This window comes from Anolis sagrei, chromosome 1 (assembly GCF_037176765.1).
Source record: "Anolis sagrei isolate rAnoSag1 chromosome 1, rAnoSag1.mat, whole genome shotgun sequence".
NCBI lineage: Eukaryota > Metazoa > Chordata > Lepidosauria > Squamata > Dactyloidae > Anolis > Anolis sagrei.
The window spans coordinates 96,278,926-96,295,832 of NC_090021.1; the positions used below are offsets into that span (position 1 = coordinate 96,278,926).

The window sequence follows — 16,907 nt, forward strand, 5'->3', positions numbered from 1 at the left end:
CAGCAGCATCTACTATTAAACAAGAGAAATCTGAGGTCAGGAAACATTTAACTTCAGAGAATCAACAACTATTTTAAATGCCAAGCAATTCACAAATCATAAACTTATATGAATTCATCAGAGTCTGCAGAGTTGCCATTCTTTTCACAAACAATTTTAACCTCCAAATAAAAAAAAATCAGGAAAAATGCATAAATTGAAAAAATATAGTAAATGAATTACCTATCTCCCTTTGGCTTTCTTTTCTGTACTGTTTTTCCTTTGGGTCGTCTCTCACTTCCTAAACAAGGAATCCCACCTGGACCTGTTACCCGTATTGATTCAAGGCCTTTGGAAGATTTCTTAAATGTAAATTCCACTGGTTCTCCTTCTTTTAGGCTTCTAAATCCTTCCATGTAAAGCTTGCTCTGCAAACAGGAAAAATATTCTTAGTTACCATAGACTTAAAAAAAAAAAGAAATTTTCTTGAAGGCTGTCAAAAACAAATGCACAAAGCAGGATTATATTTGTAATCCTGTTACATAGTTCCCCTAGAGCACAGAATTAGTGTGGCATTTCCTAAATAAAACCCAGCTAAGTAACTTGGGTCTTACTGCTCCATTTTGGAACAGATTTATTTGACTTCTAAGTGCCCACAACTGAGTGCATGTAGGAAACACTGTGCCATTACACATGGAGTACCCTTAGATAATGCCAAAGTATAGAAGCAAAATTTACTGACATGTGAGCAGCTTGTGTGTAGCTTAATAACATGTAAACCTCTGAATTAGAAGCTACAGAACAACTGTTCTGCATCAATAAATGGCTCTTTAATTACTTTCCATTCCTAGTTGATTTAAATGGGCATTTAAAACAAAAGGAATTGACAATTTTATCACTGTTCTACTGGTTTTATGTCAGAGCTTTCCAAACTGTGAGTTTGTGTGTCACATGAACATAACTAAATATCTCTGGAGTCTATGTGAATGAGCAATAACTCATTTACTTTGAAAATATATAAATGAAAGGTTTCTATGACATATATGGTGTGTCCATACATTTCATTGTTACAATGTATGTATTTATCAATTTCTCTACATTGGGTTGATTTAAACTCTGGTTTGCTAGCAAAATTGAATTGCTGTGTTGTGAAATGATTCGTGTCTACAAAGTGTCACCAATATGAAATGTGAAATGTTTGGAAAGCTGTTTTATGTTATACTAGTGGTTCTCAACCTTCCTAATGCCGTGACCCCATAAGACAGTTCCTCATGTTGTGATGACCCCCAACTATAAAATCATTTTCGTTGCTACTTCATAACTGTAATTTTGCTACTGTTGTGAATCGTAATATAAATATCTGATAAGCAGAGTGTATTTTTATTCACTGGACCAAGTTTGGCACAAACACCCAGTACACCTAAATTTGAATACTGGTAGGGTTGCGCCGGGGGGGGGGGGGATTGATTTTGTCACTTGGGCGCTGTAGTTGCTGGGATTTGTAGTTCACCTACAATCTAAGAGCACTCTGAACTCACCCAATGATGGAATTGAGCCAGACTTGGCACACAGAACTCCCATGACCAACAAAAATACTGGAAAGTTTTGGTGGGCATGTACCTTGAGTTTTGGAGTTGTACAGCCAGAGAGTTGTACAGAGAGTTTGTGGACTCAAACAATGATGGATCTGGACCAAACTTGGCACAAATACTCAATATGTCCAAATGTAAACACTGATAGAGTTTGGAGAAAACAGACCTTGACATTTGGGAGTTATAGCTGCTGAAATTTGTAGTTCACCTACAATCAAAGAGCATTCTGAACCCAACCAACGATAGAATTGGGCCAAATTTTCCACACAGAACCCCCATAACCTGTTATCATGGGGGTTCATGATACTGTGTTTTCTTATGGTCTTCGGTGACCCCTCAGACATCCCCTCACAACCACCCCGGGGTACTGACCCCCAGGTTGAGAAACGTTGTGTTATACCATTCCATCATGTTTACAGGGTTACTAGATATAGATTTTAAGTTGGGATCGCCAATATTTTAATGGATGTCAAGGTTTTGTAGATCACGTTGAGTACCTGTCAGTTCCAAAAACAATTATAAAATGGCAAAGCATGTACACATTCAAATAATTTGCTTCTGGTCAATTCTAAAACATTTGGCTGTTGCGTGTGTTTGTTTTTATAAAACGTATCAGAGAAGAGTTGCATAAGTTTTCAACTGAATTAATCTATCTTAGAATCATAGAATCAAAGAATCAAAGAGTTGGAAGAGACCTCATGGGCCATCCAGTCCAACCCCCTGCCAAGAAGCAGGAATATTGCATTCAAATCACCCCTGACAGATGGCCATCCCGCCCCTGTTTAAAAGCTTCCAAAGAAGGAGCCTCCACCACACTCCGGGGCAGAGAGTTCCACTGTTGAACGGCTCTCACAGTCAGGAAGTTCTTCCTCATGTTCAGATGGAATCTCCTCTCTTGTAGTTTGAAGCCATTGTTCCGCGTCCTAGTCTCCAGGGAAGCAGAAAACAAGCTTGCTCCCTCCTCCCTGTGGCTTCCTCTCACATATTTATACATGGCTATCATATCCCCTCTCAGCCTTCTCTTCTTCAGGCTAAACATGCCCAGCTCGTTAAGCCTCTCCTCATAGGGCTTGTTCTCCAGACCTTTTATCATTTTAGTCGCTCTCCTCTGGAGACATTCCAGCTTGTCAATATCTCTCTTGAATTGTGGTGCCCAGAACTGGACACAATATTCCAGAAGTGGTCTAACCAAAACAGAATAGAGAGGTAGCATTACTTCCCTAGATCTAGACACTATGCTCCTATTGATGCAGGCCAAAATCTCATTGGCTTTTTTTGCCGCCACATCACATTGTTGGCTCATGTTTAACTTGTTGTCCACGAGGACTCCAAGATCTTTTTCACACGTACTGCTCTCGAGCCAGGCATCCCCCATTCTGTATCTTTGCATTTTGTTTTTCCTGCCAAAGTGGAGTATCTTGCATTTGTCACTGTTGAACTTCATTTTGTTAGTTTTGGCCCATCTCTCTAATCTGTCAAGATCGTTTTGAATTCTGCTCCTGTCCTCTGGAGTATTGGCTATCCCTCCCAATTTGGTGTCGTCTGCAAACTTGATGATCCTGCCTTCTAACCCTTCATCTAAGTCATTAATAAAGATGTTGAACAGGACCGGGCCCAGGACGGAACCCTGCGGCACTCCGCTTGTCACTTCTTTCCAGGATGAAGAGGAAGCATTGGTGAGCACCCTCTGCGTTCGTCCATTTAACCAGTTACAGATCCACCTCACCGTAGTTTTGCCTAGCCCACATCTCCTATACTTACATGTCAACTTCTTGGGTTTGATTCAAAAGGTTTTCATAAGAATGATACATGGGGGAAGGGGGGGGGGGGAAGAAGGTAGTTTTCCAAAGAAGCAGAAATACCATATGTTAACTAAAGGAAAATGTTGGGAGAACCCTTTGAGAAGAATAATCACATTAATAATAGCCTTCAGGAAAACCATTCAGGAAAACCTACATAGATTGTGGTCCATACAGTAAATGGTTTAAAGGCCAATTAGAACTATGACCTGAAAACAGCATCACCAATGTTCCTCTGGGGTTTCAGTTTTATTCTCAATTCTACTACCTCTTTAAGAAGGCTAAAATTGCGCATTGTGCCCAGCATGAGTGGGTGCTTCAGAATCTGACTTAAATTCACAAAAGGAAGGAAACTCGAAGTTGGGCTCATTATGGGTGGCTATTCTCCTCTTGATATGCGTGTGTCACTCCTATTAGCATGGGCACATGGGAGGAAGAAAAGGCCTCTATAATGAGCCTTAATTCAAAATTTTCTCTCTTTTGTAGGCTTCCAGTTAGGGTCTAAACACCTGCTGATGCAGCATGGAAAGCTCAAGAAAAACACACACATTTTGCTTTGAGAGATTCTGCTTACACCCAACTTCTCGGTTTCCTTACTTTTAATTTAATTAGCTGGAAGCATAACCTTGCCATTAAATCAGCATGCTCAACAACTTCGGATCCAAAATGTGTATCAACCAATTTTAAATATAAAAAAGCTAATCACTAGTACTTGTTCATATTTTATACTTGTCAGGGTTGTTTTTGCACTTCAGAGCTATCCTCGCCCCCCTTCCTTTGTCTGCTGTGCCTACTACAAGCAAAACAACAAACTATGACATCTTATGTGGTCCCCCAAATATATTATAAAGCAATTGAATGTTAAAATCCTTGCTTTGGTTGAGATCTGCTAAGTTTCCTACATGCCTGCTGAATTACTTCTCTGAATGCTTATCACAATATATTCACACTCCCCCATCCCAAAGGAATGAGATGTTTTCAAACAAGCAAACAAAGTGTAACTGTCAGGATGGAAAGTGAACTTATGAATCTACAAAGCTACAAAGCTTTGGAATGGAAATGCAGTTTCTCTGGCCAACACAGAAGGATTTTCTTAAAGCAGTGAAACCATCTCTAACTATTCCTTGCCTTTAAAAATCCTCTGAAATTCACAGTCACCCTAAGGTGACAGACAACATACACACAAATATGAACCATTAAACTATTTGCATCAAAAGGACTATATTTATGGATCACTTTCAAAGGAATACAGCGGTTTACTACACACAACTCAAGAAAGCATTCAATTGTTCAGATATTTAAAGAAGAATCCTACTTGCTTTAACACGGCTAATAATAAATTAGATTTCCAAGTCAGCCTGTCATGTCCTTTTCTAAACCAAGGCTAAATCAACTACTTCTTGTATAAAAGAAACATGCAAATATTATGCAACAGAAATGGCAAGGTGTTATTTGCTCCACTTGTGTACCTTCTATAGTACATGTGTATTCACAGGATTAACAAGAGAAATTGCTGGTGCATATGGCCACATCAACGGGTGCATATGTACCAGCTGGGATTCTGCTCTTTCTTTAAAGTCCTCTCAACAGAGATTCGAGCCTATTAATGCCCTCTTAGGCCTGCATAAAGCCAATAAATTACTTGGGAGCCTGAAGTGTCACCAAATCATATAGGTCGGCTTATTTCCTTTAAAATGTGGAACAAGTTAAACTTATTTTCAATCATTATAATGGGAATTCGTTTTTTATTAAAATTATTTGTTATGTAACTAGCTGTATTTTAAAGGCATGCTTTCATGAGTTGTTAAATAATATTTGAATGGCTATGTAAACACAATTTGCACTGCATTATACATTTATTATTGTTTGATCAGCCTAATTGTTTATTATCATTTAAAAAATGAAGAAAAGTTCACTAGTGAAAGTTTCAGAGAAGTACAAGTAAAGCACAAATATATAACCTACTATCTCCTTCAACATTGTGAGTGATGATCACAGCCAAAGCAGATTTTACTAATGATGTATTGGAGGAAATGATTTTACATAAACCTTGGATGATTGACTCTTTCAGCAACGTAACTAGATTAGCAGTACAAACACATCACATCTTTTTTTAAAAAACAGGAACGAAGTAATTAGACTTTGCTGACTCTCTGGAAAAGAATATTATTAAAATATGTAACATGTTTCAGAACACTGGAAATTTATAATAGTTACTGTCCCACTATTTGGAACCAATCCAAATTCCAGAACTAGATCAGAATGATTTATGCTGACTTGGGAGATGTCCAGATCAAATCAAGAGTCCTCCAAAGCAGACCGTACCTAAACCTACATGCTCTTTAAAAAGGATACATAGCTTGCATCTACATGCGGCAAAATCATCTGGAGTGCTGTGTTCTGGAGCTGCCTCAGATACATCATGGAAAAGCCCTTAGAGCCCTTTTTGAGTTTAGCTGGGCTGACTGCACACATGGGCTGCTGCCACTGATTTGCTGGCCAAACCCAACTCCCTGGCAGATCTTTGCGAGAGACGTCCCTTTTGATGAGATCATAACAGGCACCCAGCCATGTGATCAGCTGAAGCACTGTTTCCAGCAAGGCTCTGCCAGGAAGCGGCTTTTAGCTGGCCACACAGCAGTGGGTCTATAGACATGTGGACACTGAATCGGGCCAGATCCAGCCATTTACATCTCAAAAACACCAGGGCCACAAACACACCAGGGTTACATTCCAATTAGACTACTGCAATGTGTTCTATATGGGGAAAATTGTAGGCCTGCCTTCCCCACTAGCGGTTGCCTTTACTAATACTATATTTTTGGAGTCTAAGATGCATACTAATTTCAGGGCAATAGAAAAAAAGCTCTATTTGTATATACTAAAAAGCACCTAAGATTCTAAGACACATACCATTTCTAGATACACTGGGTGGGGGTGTCTTACAATCAAAGAAATACAGCAAATTAAAAGCCACTCTCATTTTACTATATTTGATCAACGTGCATGCTTCTCAGAAACACAGTAGTAACCAATACAACAAATTGTCAGGCCTTCATTTCATTGATGTCCCTATCTATTTGGTTCTGGAATACATCAATTAATTATCATTTGAGTTCTAACACTTTCCCATTTAAATTAAAGTACACCCAGAAATACTGAACTTCAGACCCTGCTATAAGGAGATGTTAATGAACATGGTTAAGTGGAGAATTTGGCAAATTTTTATGACATGGATTGTTCTTGCTACACACACATACAAGCAAAATTACAAAGGGTTAGTAATTTAGGATCCATATTATCATGTACATGCAACATGGAATTTGCAGATACATATTAAAATAGACGTACACACAAAGAAAGCCCTGTGTACCTGATATCATTTTCCTCATCATCTGAATAAGGTTTTTTGTGAAGAATAAAGAGCTATTTCAAAAACCTTACAGCATGAACAGAAGCATTTATGCAGGATAATAAATATCATATACTGGTATTTTTAAAAGCCGAATAATGCCTGTTCATTTAAAATATAGTGATAGGTATCTCCCCTCCCTTTCTTATCCATAAAATGATGTCAAAGGAGGTTTATTATGAGCCCCCCTTTGGGGGTTGAAAAGGACGGGATACAAATACTCTAAATAAAGTTTACAAAGGCAAACAGAATCCACCATTCACTTGCATTTGGGACCTTTATCTTCCTCTATATCAGTGGTTCTCAGCCTTTTTTTTTTTAACCAGGGACCACTCTACAACATTAGTACCAAAAGGTTATGAATCAGTTTTTCGCCGACTTTAGATTTGGTTTTGTTATTTGGGGTGCTGATTCAGAAAATTGCATTGGATAGATCACATCAGCTCTAGTTTCTGATACAGTTTCTGATACAGAACATCCAATATTTGCCATCTGCTCACCCACAGAAAACCATATTCAATAATCTAGAACTGATGTGGTAGTAGTAATCATGCTAGGCTTTTTATTAGTTTTCATAAATGAGCAAATGAAGTAAGGCATTCCGTTCAATCCTTCATCCTTTAGTTTTCTAATTATAGAGCTTCCACATTCCGGAGAACTTGGAAGGGCAAAAAAGACTGTTTGATTATATGTGCAAAGCTTGAAACTAAGTAGTTAAATAGTTACTTTTGCTGCTATTATAACGGGATGGAAAAGTTTTGTAAAAGAAGCCAGTGGCTTTCATTATAAAAGTAGTTGTATTAGCTATTTTGAAGGGAAAAATAAGTGTTACTTTTAAAATTATTTCTAGAAGGGAAACTAAATCATGGGAGTGTGGAGAGAGCTTGGATTTATACATGTAATGGATTACTTTAAAAATAACCTTCCAAACGTTGGGCCCTTCTACTAAATAAAATCCCACATCATCTGCTTTGAAATGGGATATATGGCAGTTTGGACTCAGATAACCCGGATGAAAGGAGACACTATATTATGGGATTTTCCCCCCTTGATATTCTGAGTTATATGGCTGTGTAGAAAGGCCCTTTGATGCAAGGGGAAAACATTGGTGATTGTATGCTTTTAATGTTTTTATATGGATTTTATAATGCTGTTATTGAATGTTTTTAATTGTATTTTATTACTATTACGGCATCGAATTCCTGCCAATTTGTAAGCCGCCTTGGGTTGCCTTTGGGCTGAGAAAGGCAGGATAGAAATATTGTAAATAAATAATAAATAAGAGCAAACCTCATGTTTGTGGATGCTAAAGCTGACACAGGCTTATCTTCATTCCCCTCCCCACATGACTAATATGTTCACTATTAATGCTACATTTTTGAACAAATGGAGGAAAGATTCACTCCAAAATGGAAATACCGTGAGTACATTGTCTGTTGTATTCTTGTTCTGATTTGAATTATAAATATTCAGGAAACCAAATTATCTACAAGAAGTTTCTGATCATTATAACACTGAGAACTGTTTTTCAGATTATTCTTCTCAACTAAAACTCTTCTAGGATGCAACACACACCTCCTGGTTTTACAAGTATATCATATGCCCTGAAACCAGGAGTAAATTGTATCAAGTAATAAATATTTCCCCCTTTAAAGTACTAGACCTCACACGGACTCAGTCTCAAGAGTCAATCACCATCAAAGACAGCTTCGAGGATTGAGAATTGTCAATGTAGGGGCAACTGAATTACTGTTTTCTGTACACATTACATTAGGGTTCTGCTTAGCTTTAACTATCATATATTGCTACTCTTTTCAATAAAAATAATTTTAAAAATTCTGTTTCTTTACATAACAGTTTTAAAAGATTTTCAATTAAAGTTCTGCTCTCTCTAAATGGAAAACTTTATCAGAATGGCACCCATGGAAGAAATGTGAGAGCATCAATATTGAAAATCAACCCTGACTTGGGAACTGATCTGGAAGTGTTAATGTTATATCCTTCAAATAGTTTAGTTTTGCTGTCCCCTTTGACTAAAGAGACTTGCTGCAATTCATTCGGAAAAGTCAACAGATATAGGATGATCTATTGTTTTTACCACCCAGAATTTGATAAGAAAATGTCCATTCTTCTCAAATCATTCCTCTCTTTCTAAGTCAAATTGTAATACCTATAAGCTAAAGGAATAGATTTTCTCCTTCTTTCTCTCTATTTCCACAAATGAAGCAGTCAAATCCTAGGAGACTTAATAAGCTAAAAAAAAAAAAAAAGCTTCTAGGCTAATGCTGTTAAGTGTTTTGAGGCAGCTCTGAACATATGGGGGTATTTAACACCATTGGCTTCTTCATTCAGTGCTGGAATTCCACTGTGTCAACTCAACAGATGATTCCAAATTCCAAGAACTGGTTCTTACAATCCTATGAGCGATGGGCATTCTCATAAATCTGAAATTTCTTTCAAGCCTTAAACCAACCTAATGCAACAGCGTGCTGTTTGAACAGAAAGGAAAATTAGAAAAAAAATCATTTGATTTATTATCCTCAGTTATTATCTTTCTGATTAAATTCTGCTTTGAATATAGGGGGTTAAAGAGGAAGTAGGAATAAAAGTTTTATACTCTGTCTGTATCAAATATTTTGACTTTGTATTGTTGAAGGCTTTCATGGTTGGAATCACTGGGTTGTTGTAGGTTTTTCAGGCTATAAGGCCATGTTCTAGAAGCATTCTCTCCTGATGTTTCACCTGCATCTATGGCAAGCATCCTCAGAGGTTGTGACCTCACAACCTCTGAGGATGCTTGCCATAGAAAAATCAGGAGAGAATTTATTTATTTATTTATTTACTGGCTGCATTTCAATACTGCTTTTCTCACCCCTAGGGGGACTCTAGAATGCTTCTAGAACATGGCCATATAGCCCGAAAAACCTACAACAACCCAGTATTTTGAGTTTTTATTTCTACAACGAAAACCTGGTCATATGAATCGTTAGTGGTTAGTGTATATTTTGCCACATCATGGTCAGCAGTTCCAATAACAGTTAGTGTAAGGCCTAGAACAAGATGGCTCTATTGGGCTTCCGAGGCAATTAATGAGATACACTATGGAATTTCTGGTCAAAAATAAGGATGTAAGCACACATTTATGTTTAACCTTTTTATTCATGATATCAACCTGAGAAGAAAATTCATTGGTGAGAGCTGGAAAAAGCACCTTACTCTTAATAAAGCAATAGTTCCCATCTGCAAATGTTATCATGGGTTCAATTGCTTCAATAGTAGAATATTTTTGATGATCCACCATTTAGTCTAGATGCCTTGGACAACTGTTCTATGCAATACATTAATAGTAAACTGCACAGGTATGTGTCTGATTATTGTAACTGTTGAATGGAAGTATAAGAGGTCACATGATGAGAGTAATATCTTGGATTATGTTCTACTTTCTCAGTCACTATGGCCCACAGGTGTATAAAATCTACATTGAACTGGATTATATGGTCGTGTGGACTCTGATAATCCAGTTCAAAGCAGATATTGTGGATCATCTGCCTTGATATTCTGGGTTGTATGACTGTATAGAAAAGCCCTTAGGAGACTTATTCAAGCATTCAGCATTGATGACCACACAGATAATGATAATTGCCGTCTTGTTAACCCTTGTTACCTTCTCCTTTTTTTAGGCTCCCTTTCAGTAAACAGATATATCTTGATACACATATTGTTCATGTGCACCATGGCTACCCATAGATTTTTAATGCCATGGTGCTCATATTAAAGAAGTTAATTGGGACAAAATTTTAAAACCGGTAACAAAAAAAAGGGTTTTAAATGAATAGCCATATGTAAAGGGCATTGGGAGTCGACACATTAAGGTTATGCTCTTCAAAATCTGGGGAAACAATTGCTTAGATTCTGAAAGAAAAGGAAATTTTAACATAGAAGTTGGCAAACTGATTATAGGCCAGTTTCATCCTCTTATTCTTCCATAGGGTACTTGGTCACTTCTGGTCACTATTCTGAGAAATCTGCAATGAAACAGATGTTTTCATTGAGCAGTGCTCATGGGATATTATGATTTACAGGAGAAAATTATCCAAAATCACACCAACCATTTTAACACTGTGATGGAGTAAGCCTTCAGAAGACTGTTGGGGGTCGTTGGGAGCCACCAAAAGTAGGATGTTGGAGCGACAGCAAGTCCAAAGGCTTAATTTTCTCTACCTTGCCTTAAGGTTTCAGTGGGTTATTGGGGAAATTGGTCCTTACATGCTTACAACTGGAGCCATTTAAATATTAAACTTTAAATATTTAAACTTTAAATATTACAAACTGCTTGAACTGTATTTAGAACTAAATATGATGCTAATGGATTTGATTATTATGTTCAAAATGAGCTGAAGCTGCTTAGCAACCTTTAAAAATCAGAAATTTAATATATTTTCCCTTTATGCAACACAGGACTGTAAGTCAGAGGCTTGGAAAATCCTCTGGAGCAGATTTCTGAAGCCATTTAAAGCTGCAGTGGGATGAGAAACATCCAGTGTAACAGGGTTGCACTTAGAGAGGGAATTGGCCAAGCTCAAACAAAAGCAGTGGATCCTGAGTTGGAGCCTAGAAGAGCACAGTGGGGTGAAAAGAGTTAATACAGACCAATGTGGAGGCTCAGAGAGGGTGAAGCCCTGGAGCAGGCCTTGACCTGGGAAGTGGCAGAGAACAGCTGGGAAGAAGATGTGGGAATGGAGAAGAAAGACTAGAAGGACAGATACTAGGAATTGTTGAAGACTGTTTGGGAACAAGTGGACTTGGGAACAAATGGACTTTGACTTTGAAACCTCGAGTTATTGTAGAGATAAATAATTGCTGCAATGTGAGTAACAGCTGGTATAAAACTGAAGGTTCCCTATAAAAGTTAGCTAGACCTGAACTGAACACTATTTATTTATTTATATATTTAAAACATTTATATTCTGCCCTTCTCATCCCAAAGGGGACTCAGGGTGGAGCACAACATACAAACTGCAAACATTCAATGCTGGGACATGAATTCATTATATGCATAAATATTAAAAACATTTGTCTCAATATGTAAATACACTGTTTAAAACCATCTTGATCATCTAATGGTTTAGATGATCTAAAGATTTTTTGTATTATCATTGCATTGTGATGTAAAGCAGAGCTTCTTAAAACTTTTTCCACTTAAGATGCTTTTCGCATGAGACATTTTACATGACCCAGTGTATATATAGAATAGGTATATACTGTATTTTCTGGCATATATGACTACTTTTTAATCCAAGAAAATCTACTCAAAAGTCGGTGGTTGTCTTATACGCTGGGTGTCATCTTATAGGGTGGATGCTGAAACTTCTGAGCCAGATTGGAGAATCTGTGGCCGTCGCATATGGTGGGGGGAGCTCAAAAATGGCCGTAGCTGCATCCCTGCCATATTGGTCAACATATGAAAGCAGCAAGGGTAGTGCTGTACAAGTATGGTAGAAGGAAATCCACTCACCAGGATTTGTGGAAATAAGTGATTTAACGCAGTTCTGATGATGAGGTGAGGGGGCACCTCATCGGGAAGGTGTAAGTGAAGGACGGACCAAGCTGCAGGCGTTTGGGACACCCAGGGTATGGAAAAAAGAGATAGCGTGGTGCTGTGCCCCCCAAAAATGCCTCTTTCACCCATCTGGCCCGCCCTTGTATCCTATCACTGTACCTCCTTCTGTGCCTCTCAGATCTCACTCCTGAGGACTGCAGTGAAGCGGCACAGGCGTGCATGTGCGAGATCTGAGAGGCAGAGAAGTAGATACGGTAATAGGAAAATTACCATGTTGAAATCAAATCTGATTTTTTTTTTTAAAAAAAAACAATTTGGTGTGCATTGGAAGAGGGGTAGTTTATATGGTGACTGTATCCCAAACTCTATATTTTAACTGGAAAAGTTGGGGTCTTCTTATACGCCCAGTTGTCTTATACACTGGAAAATATGGTAAGTCAAACATTTACTGATAATAAACCATAATTGTATACATATAATTTTACCATTTATTAAAGATGAAAGCCAATTTATATGCTAATAGAATGGGTATACTTGTTTATGTTCACCTAAAGAATCAAATCTTGGCTGGATATTTGATACCGCAGGACATAGAACACCTTCAACATTTTCATGCTATTCTGGCATACTTGGTTTGCAACTTCAAGTAGCAGAATATGTTCTGTTGCATCTCCCTTTTTTCCTCCTGAATTGGGGGACCACAATGGGTGATTTGGGGGGTCCGTATCTCCAACTGAAAAAGGCCCCAGATTGCAAAGTGTGCCATGGGCCTGAAATGGAGTTACCACATCCACCTCCTTCTTGTTCCCATCATGGCCTCATAGAATCATACAGTTGGAAGAGATCATAAGAGCCATCCAGTCCAACTCCCTAACATGCATGTACACCTAGTCAAAGAACTTCCAACAGATGGGTTTCCAGCTTCTGCTTAAAAACCTTCGAAGTGGGAGACTTCACCTGTCTCCAAGGAAGCATATTTCACTCTTGAATAGCTCTTACATCAGGAAGGTCTTCCTAATGTGGAGAAATCTCTTTTCCTGACATTTGAATCCAGTGCTCCATGTCCTAGTCTTCAGAGCAGGAGAAAACAAGCTTGCCCCCTCCTCAATGTGACATCCTTCTATTTATTTATATTTAAACATGGCTAGCGTGTCTCATAGGTTCACATACACACATGCAATCAATATCTCTCCTCAAAATCAAATAACCCTTTTTCCCCACAGAAGTTGTAAACAAATTCTTCTTGAACTTTTAATGACAGATAACCGCTGTTTTTGATTTTAACTGAGTATGATTTATGAACCCAACTTTTTTTTTAGAATCCAAGTCTGAAGGGAAGTTTTTTTTAAAATGAAAAACCAAGCAAAATCAGAATTTAATGCACATTATTGCAAATAGATTCATATAAATGTCTAAAACAGAAACCTTTTACTGTTGCCAAATATTTCACAACCCTAACATTCAGGTAATGTGACTTCACTTGGGATCGGGATCCACAGTTTAAGGAGCTCTGGTGTAGAGCACCAAACAAAAACAGCTTTTGTCTGCTCATGTGGATTCTGTGCCTTCCTGAACATGCAGATGATGTTCCCCTAAGTATGGAGGAAGGTCAACCTGCAACACCTACTTTTGCTGGTGCTGGATCTGGTTTATAGTTTTGCAATATTTAAGATCCAGAAGTCTATATAATTTTGGTTATAACAGCTAACTGACCTGTAATGAACTGAAGAAAATGCCATATTAAAGGGTTACCAGAAATGTGCAATGTAATTTGATATAAGGCTGTCCAAACTAAGTGACCACTGAGTGTTAAAACTGCAGAGTCTTGATATTCTGGGTTATGAGACTGTGTGGAAGGGCCCTGAGTCTCTTAAAAGAGCCTTTGTTCAACCTCTTTTAAGTAATTAAAAAAGATGTCACCTAGACTTTTATGACTTTTTTCTGCATTCATGCTTTCAGCATGGCCTTTTATATCTGAATTTTTACAACAAATTGCCTGTTTCTTCCTCCTGTTTCCATTAGGCCTCTGTAATCATCACACTGCTAAATCTGTTCTAACTCCAAGCACAATAGATATATCATTGAGTCTTCTATTGTCTTCCTTCCTTTATTTTTTTCTAACCTTTATGTTGTTTTCCATGGGTTGTTTTCATATTTAGACAATCATTCATCCTCAACTTTTTGTCCCCTTAATCTCAATCTCCTTTGCTGACCTCCCTGGGGTCAGTGCTAGGATCCTTCCTTTTTTTCACTTGTCCTGCCCATTTTGGCTGCTGTTCATAGAGGTATTGGTTTTTTTTACAGATAAATACATCTTTTTTTGTTAACCACTTCATCATCTAATTTTGGGTCACATTTTGATTCTGCTTCATCTTTGTTTTATTTTCATTCTCTTGAGTTAAATAGATCTAAAACAGAACTTCTCAACTGTCTCCTGATAATCCTATAGTAGACTTACCTTTGTTTCACAAACCCTACTGGAGTTTGGTTCTAGGATCCCCCATGGATATCAAAATCTTTATATGCTTAAGTCCCATTATATAGAATGGCATAGTAAAATGGTGTTTCATTACTTCTCTTGCTCTTCTCATTTTTATGACTGTATGTTTTGTTGCTTTCTTTCTAATGGCATCCTTCTCTCCAGTGTCCACATCAATATTCTGCTTTTTGTTTCCAAATGCATCTATTCTTAAAACTCTCTCTTATTTCACTCTCTCCATACATCTGCCTGCATGCCTTCAAACTGCCTCTCGACTTATGGTGAGACCCCATTTTTTTCAACCGAAACATGGGAATATAAGAACTAAGGTGCTAGCAATATTTTTTAAAAAATTAGTTCATTGCTTCTTACTCATTAGTTGTTCTTTAAAAGTGCTGACTAATAACACCAATGTCATATTACTAATACATTACTTTTAAATATTTTTTGTATAGAGAAAACAATCAATACAAAAATGGCCTCAATTTCCTTAAATGATTTGCTCCCCCAATGACATTTAGAAACAATGTTCATTAAACATAAGTGCACAGAAACTCACTGAAAAGACCTAACATTTTTTTTAAAAAGTAACAAAATTGTCCAATGTTAATACTTCAATACTTCAATACTCCAAGCTCTGGTCATAAACAAAGATCCATTTGCTCTATCACCAATATTTGATGTTTTAAAAAGCATTACTCTTCTTCATGTACACGACTTTTTCACACTGTGTTTAGAGCACTCAAAACACTATCTTTTTGTACTGATGTTTTCCCTTTATCTTTCCTTTGCCATTTTTCCCCACTTTCACATTTTATATTACAGATGTGCATTTATGGTCTGTCTGTTTGGTTGTTATACTGCACTAAGATGACAGTATTCTGAATGGTATGAGAATTAAAAATAATATAAGCCTATAATCAAGAAAACTTCACTTGGGTCAATCACCAAGAAATAAACAATACAAAAACAGATGAAAACTCTGAGAGTATTCTAACCAAGTAGAATGATATATAGTTGAATAAAGGGCAGAGAGAGAAAGTAGAGAAGCATTGCAATATAGAAATTACCCCATGAAAGGCAGGGAAAGGGTTTGTTGAGAAACTCTATCCTCTTTGCACAACTCCCTCTTCTCTTAACTGTAAAAACAAGCATTACCTGAATGTGGTTGATTTCTAACAATATTCAGTTTCTAGTAATACCAAAAATGTGAACCTCAAAAAAAAGTCAGTAAAAGCTTTTTATGCAATTCAGATTCTTAAAATACTGACCACATGTTAAGAACTACCAGTACAGAACTGGAATTTCATAAAGGTCAGTAAATTGAAGCTAGACTTTGTATATTTTAATATAACCAGTATCTGCGCAGTCTGACAGATCACCACTTCTACAAACCTTTGAATGTTAAAAAAAGCAGGGAAACTGAAAAGTTGTACATGAACACATACAATCAATGTGCATTTAAAGGAGCTTTTTACCACTGAACTTTCTAAAATCCAGTAATTTTTTTCCACAGGCAAAGTTGAAAGAATGAAAAACACATGTACACTTAACATCTCCTGACATAAACCAGATTTGAACCATTGACCTTCAAATCTCCTTTGCAAAGGCCTAACAGGAGCAACTGTTGGTTACTTTCTAAACCAGCCACTGGCAAAGGACTTCACAAATTGCTGAGCCAATTAAGCAGCTATTTGTTCGTTTGCTGCACCAGAGGGGGCAACATGGTAACTACTAAGATCTAGGTCTACAATTTTAGAAACTTTGGTTTCTTTTTTATTGTAAGCGCCTCGTGATTCTGTCTAAGTCTCCAGTTTCAAAAACAACACAAAACTGGTCATTCTTCCTTGTGCATACAAGGTGACTCTATAATATATATTTTTCAGAAGCAAACAACCACAAATTTCACAAAGATAAATAAATGCATTGTTTTGCCTCAGGTATGTAAATATTACCATTGTATGGTATGATACAGGAGACTGTACACAGAAAATCATTTATGTTTCTTAATATTTAAATGTGACAAAAGCTCTCTTATTGATAAGCCTTCTTAAAGTTTTCCTAAAGGACAGTTGAAAAACATAAG

General features: G+C 37.3%; 1 protein-coding gene across 4 annotated transcripts in view; it reads right to left on the reverse strand.

Moving 5' to 3' along the window:
* LIN28B (lin-28 homolog B) overlaps positions 1-16,907 on the reverse strand; it is a 121,224-nt gene that overhangs the window by 42,172 nt on the left and 62,145 nt on the right. For all 4 annotated transcript variants that reach the window (XM_060753095.2, XM_060753096.2, XM_060753097.2 and 1 more), the window contains one exon: positions 223-407. In XM_060753095.2, the coding sequence (XP_060609078.2) occupies positions 223-407 (185 nt within the window). The remainder of the gene's footprint in view (positions 1-222; positions 408-16,907) is intronic.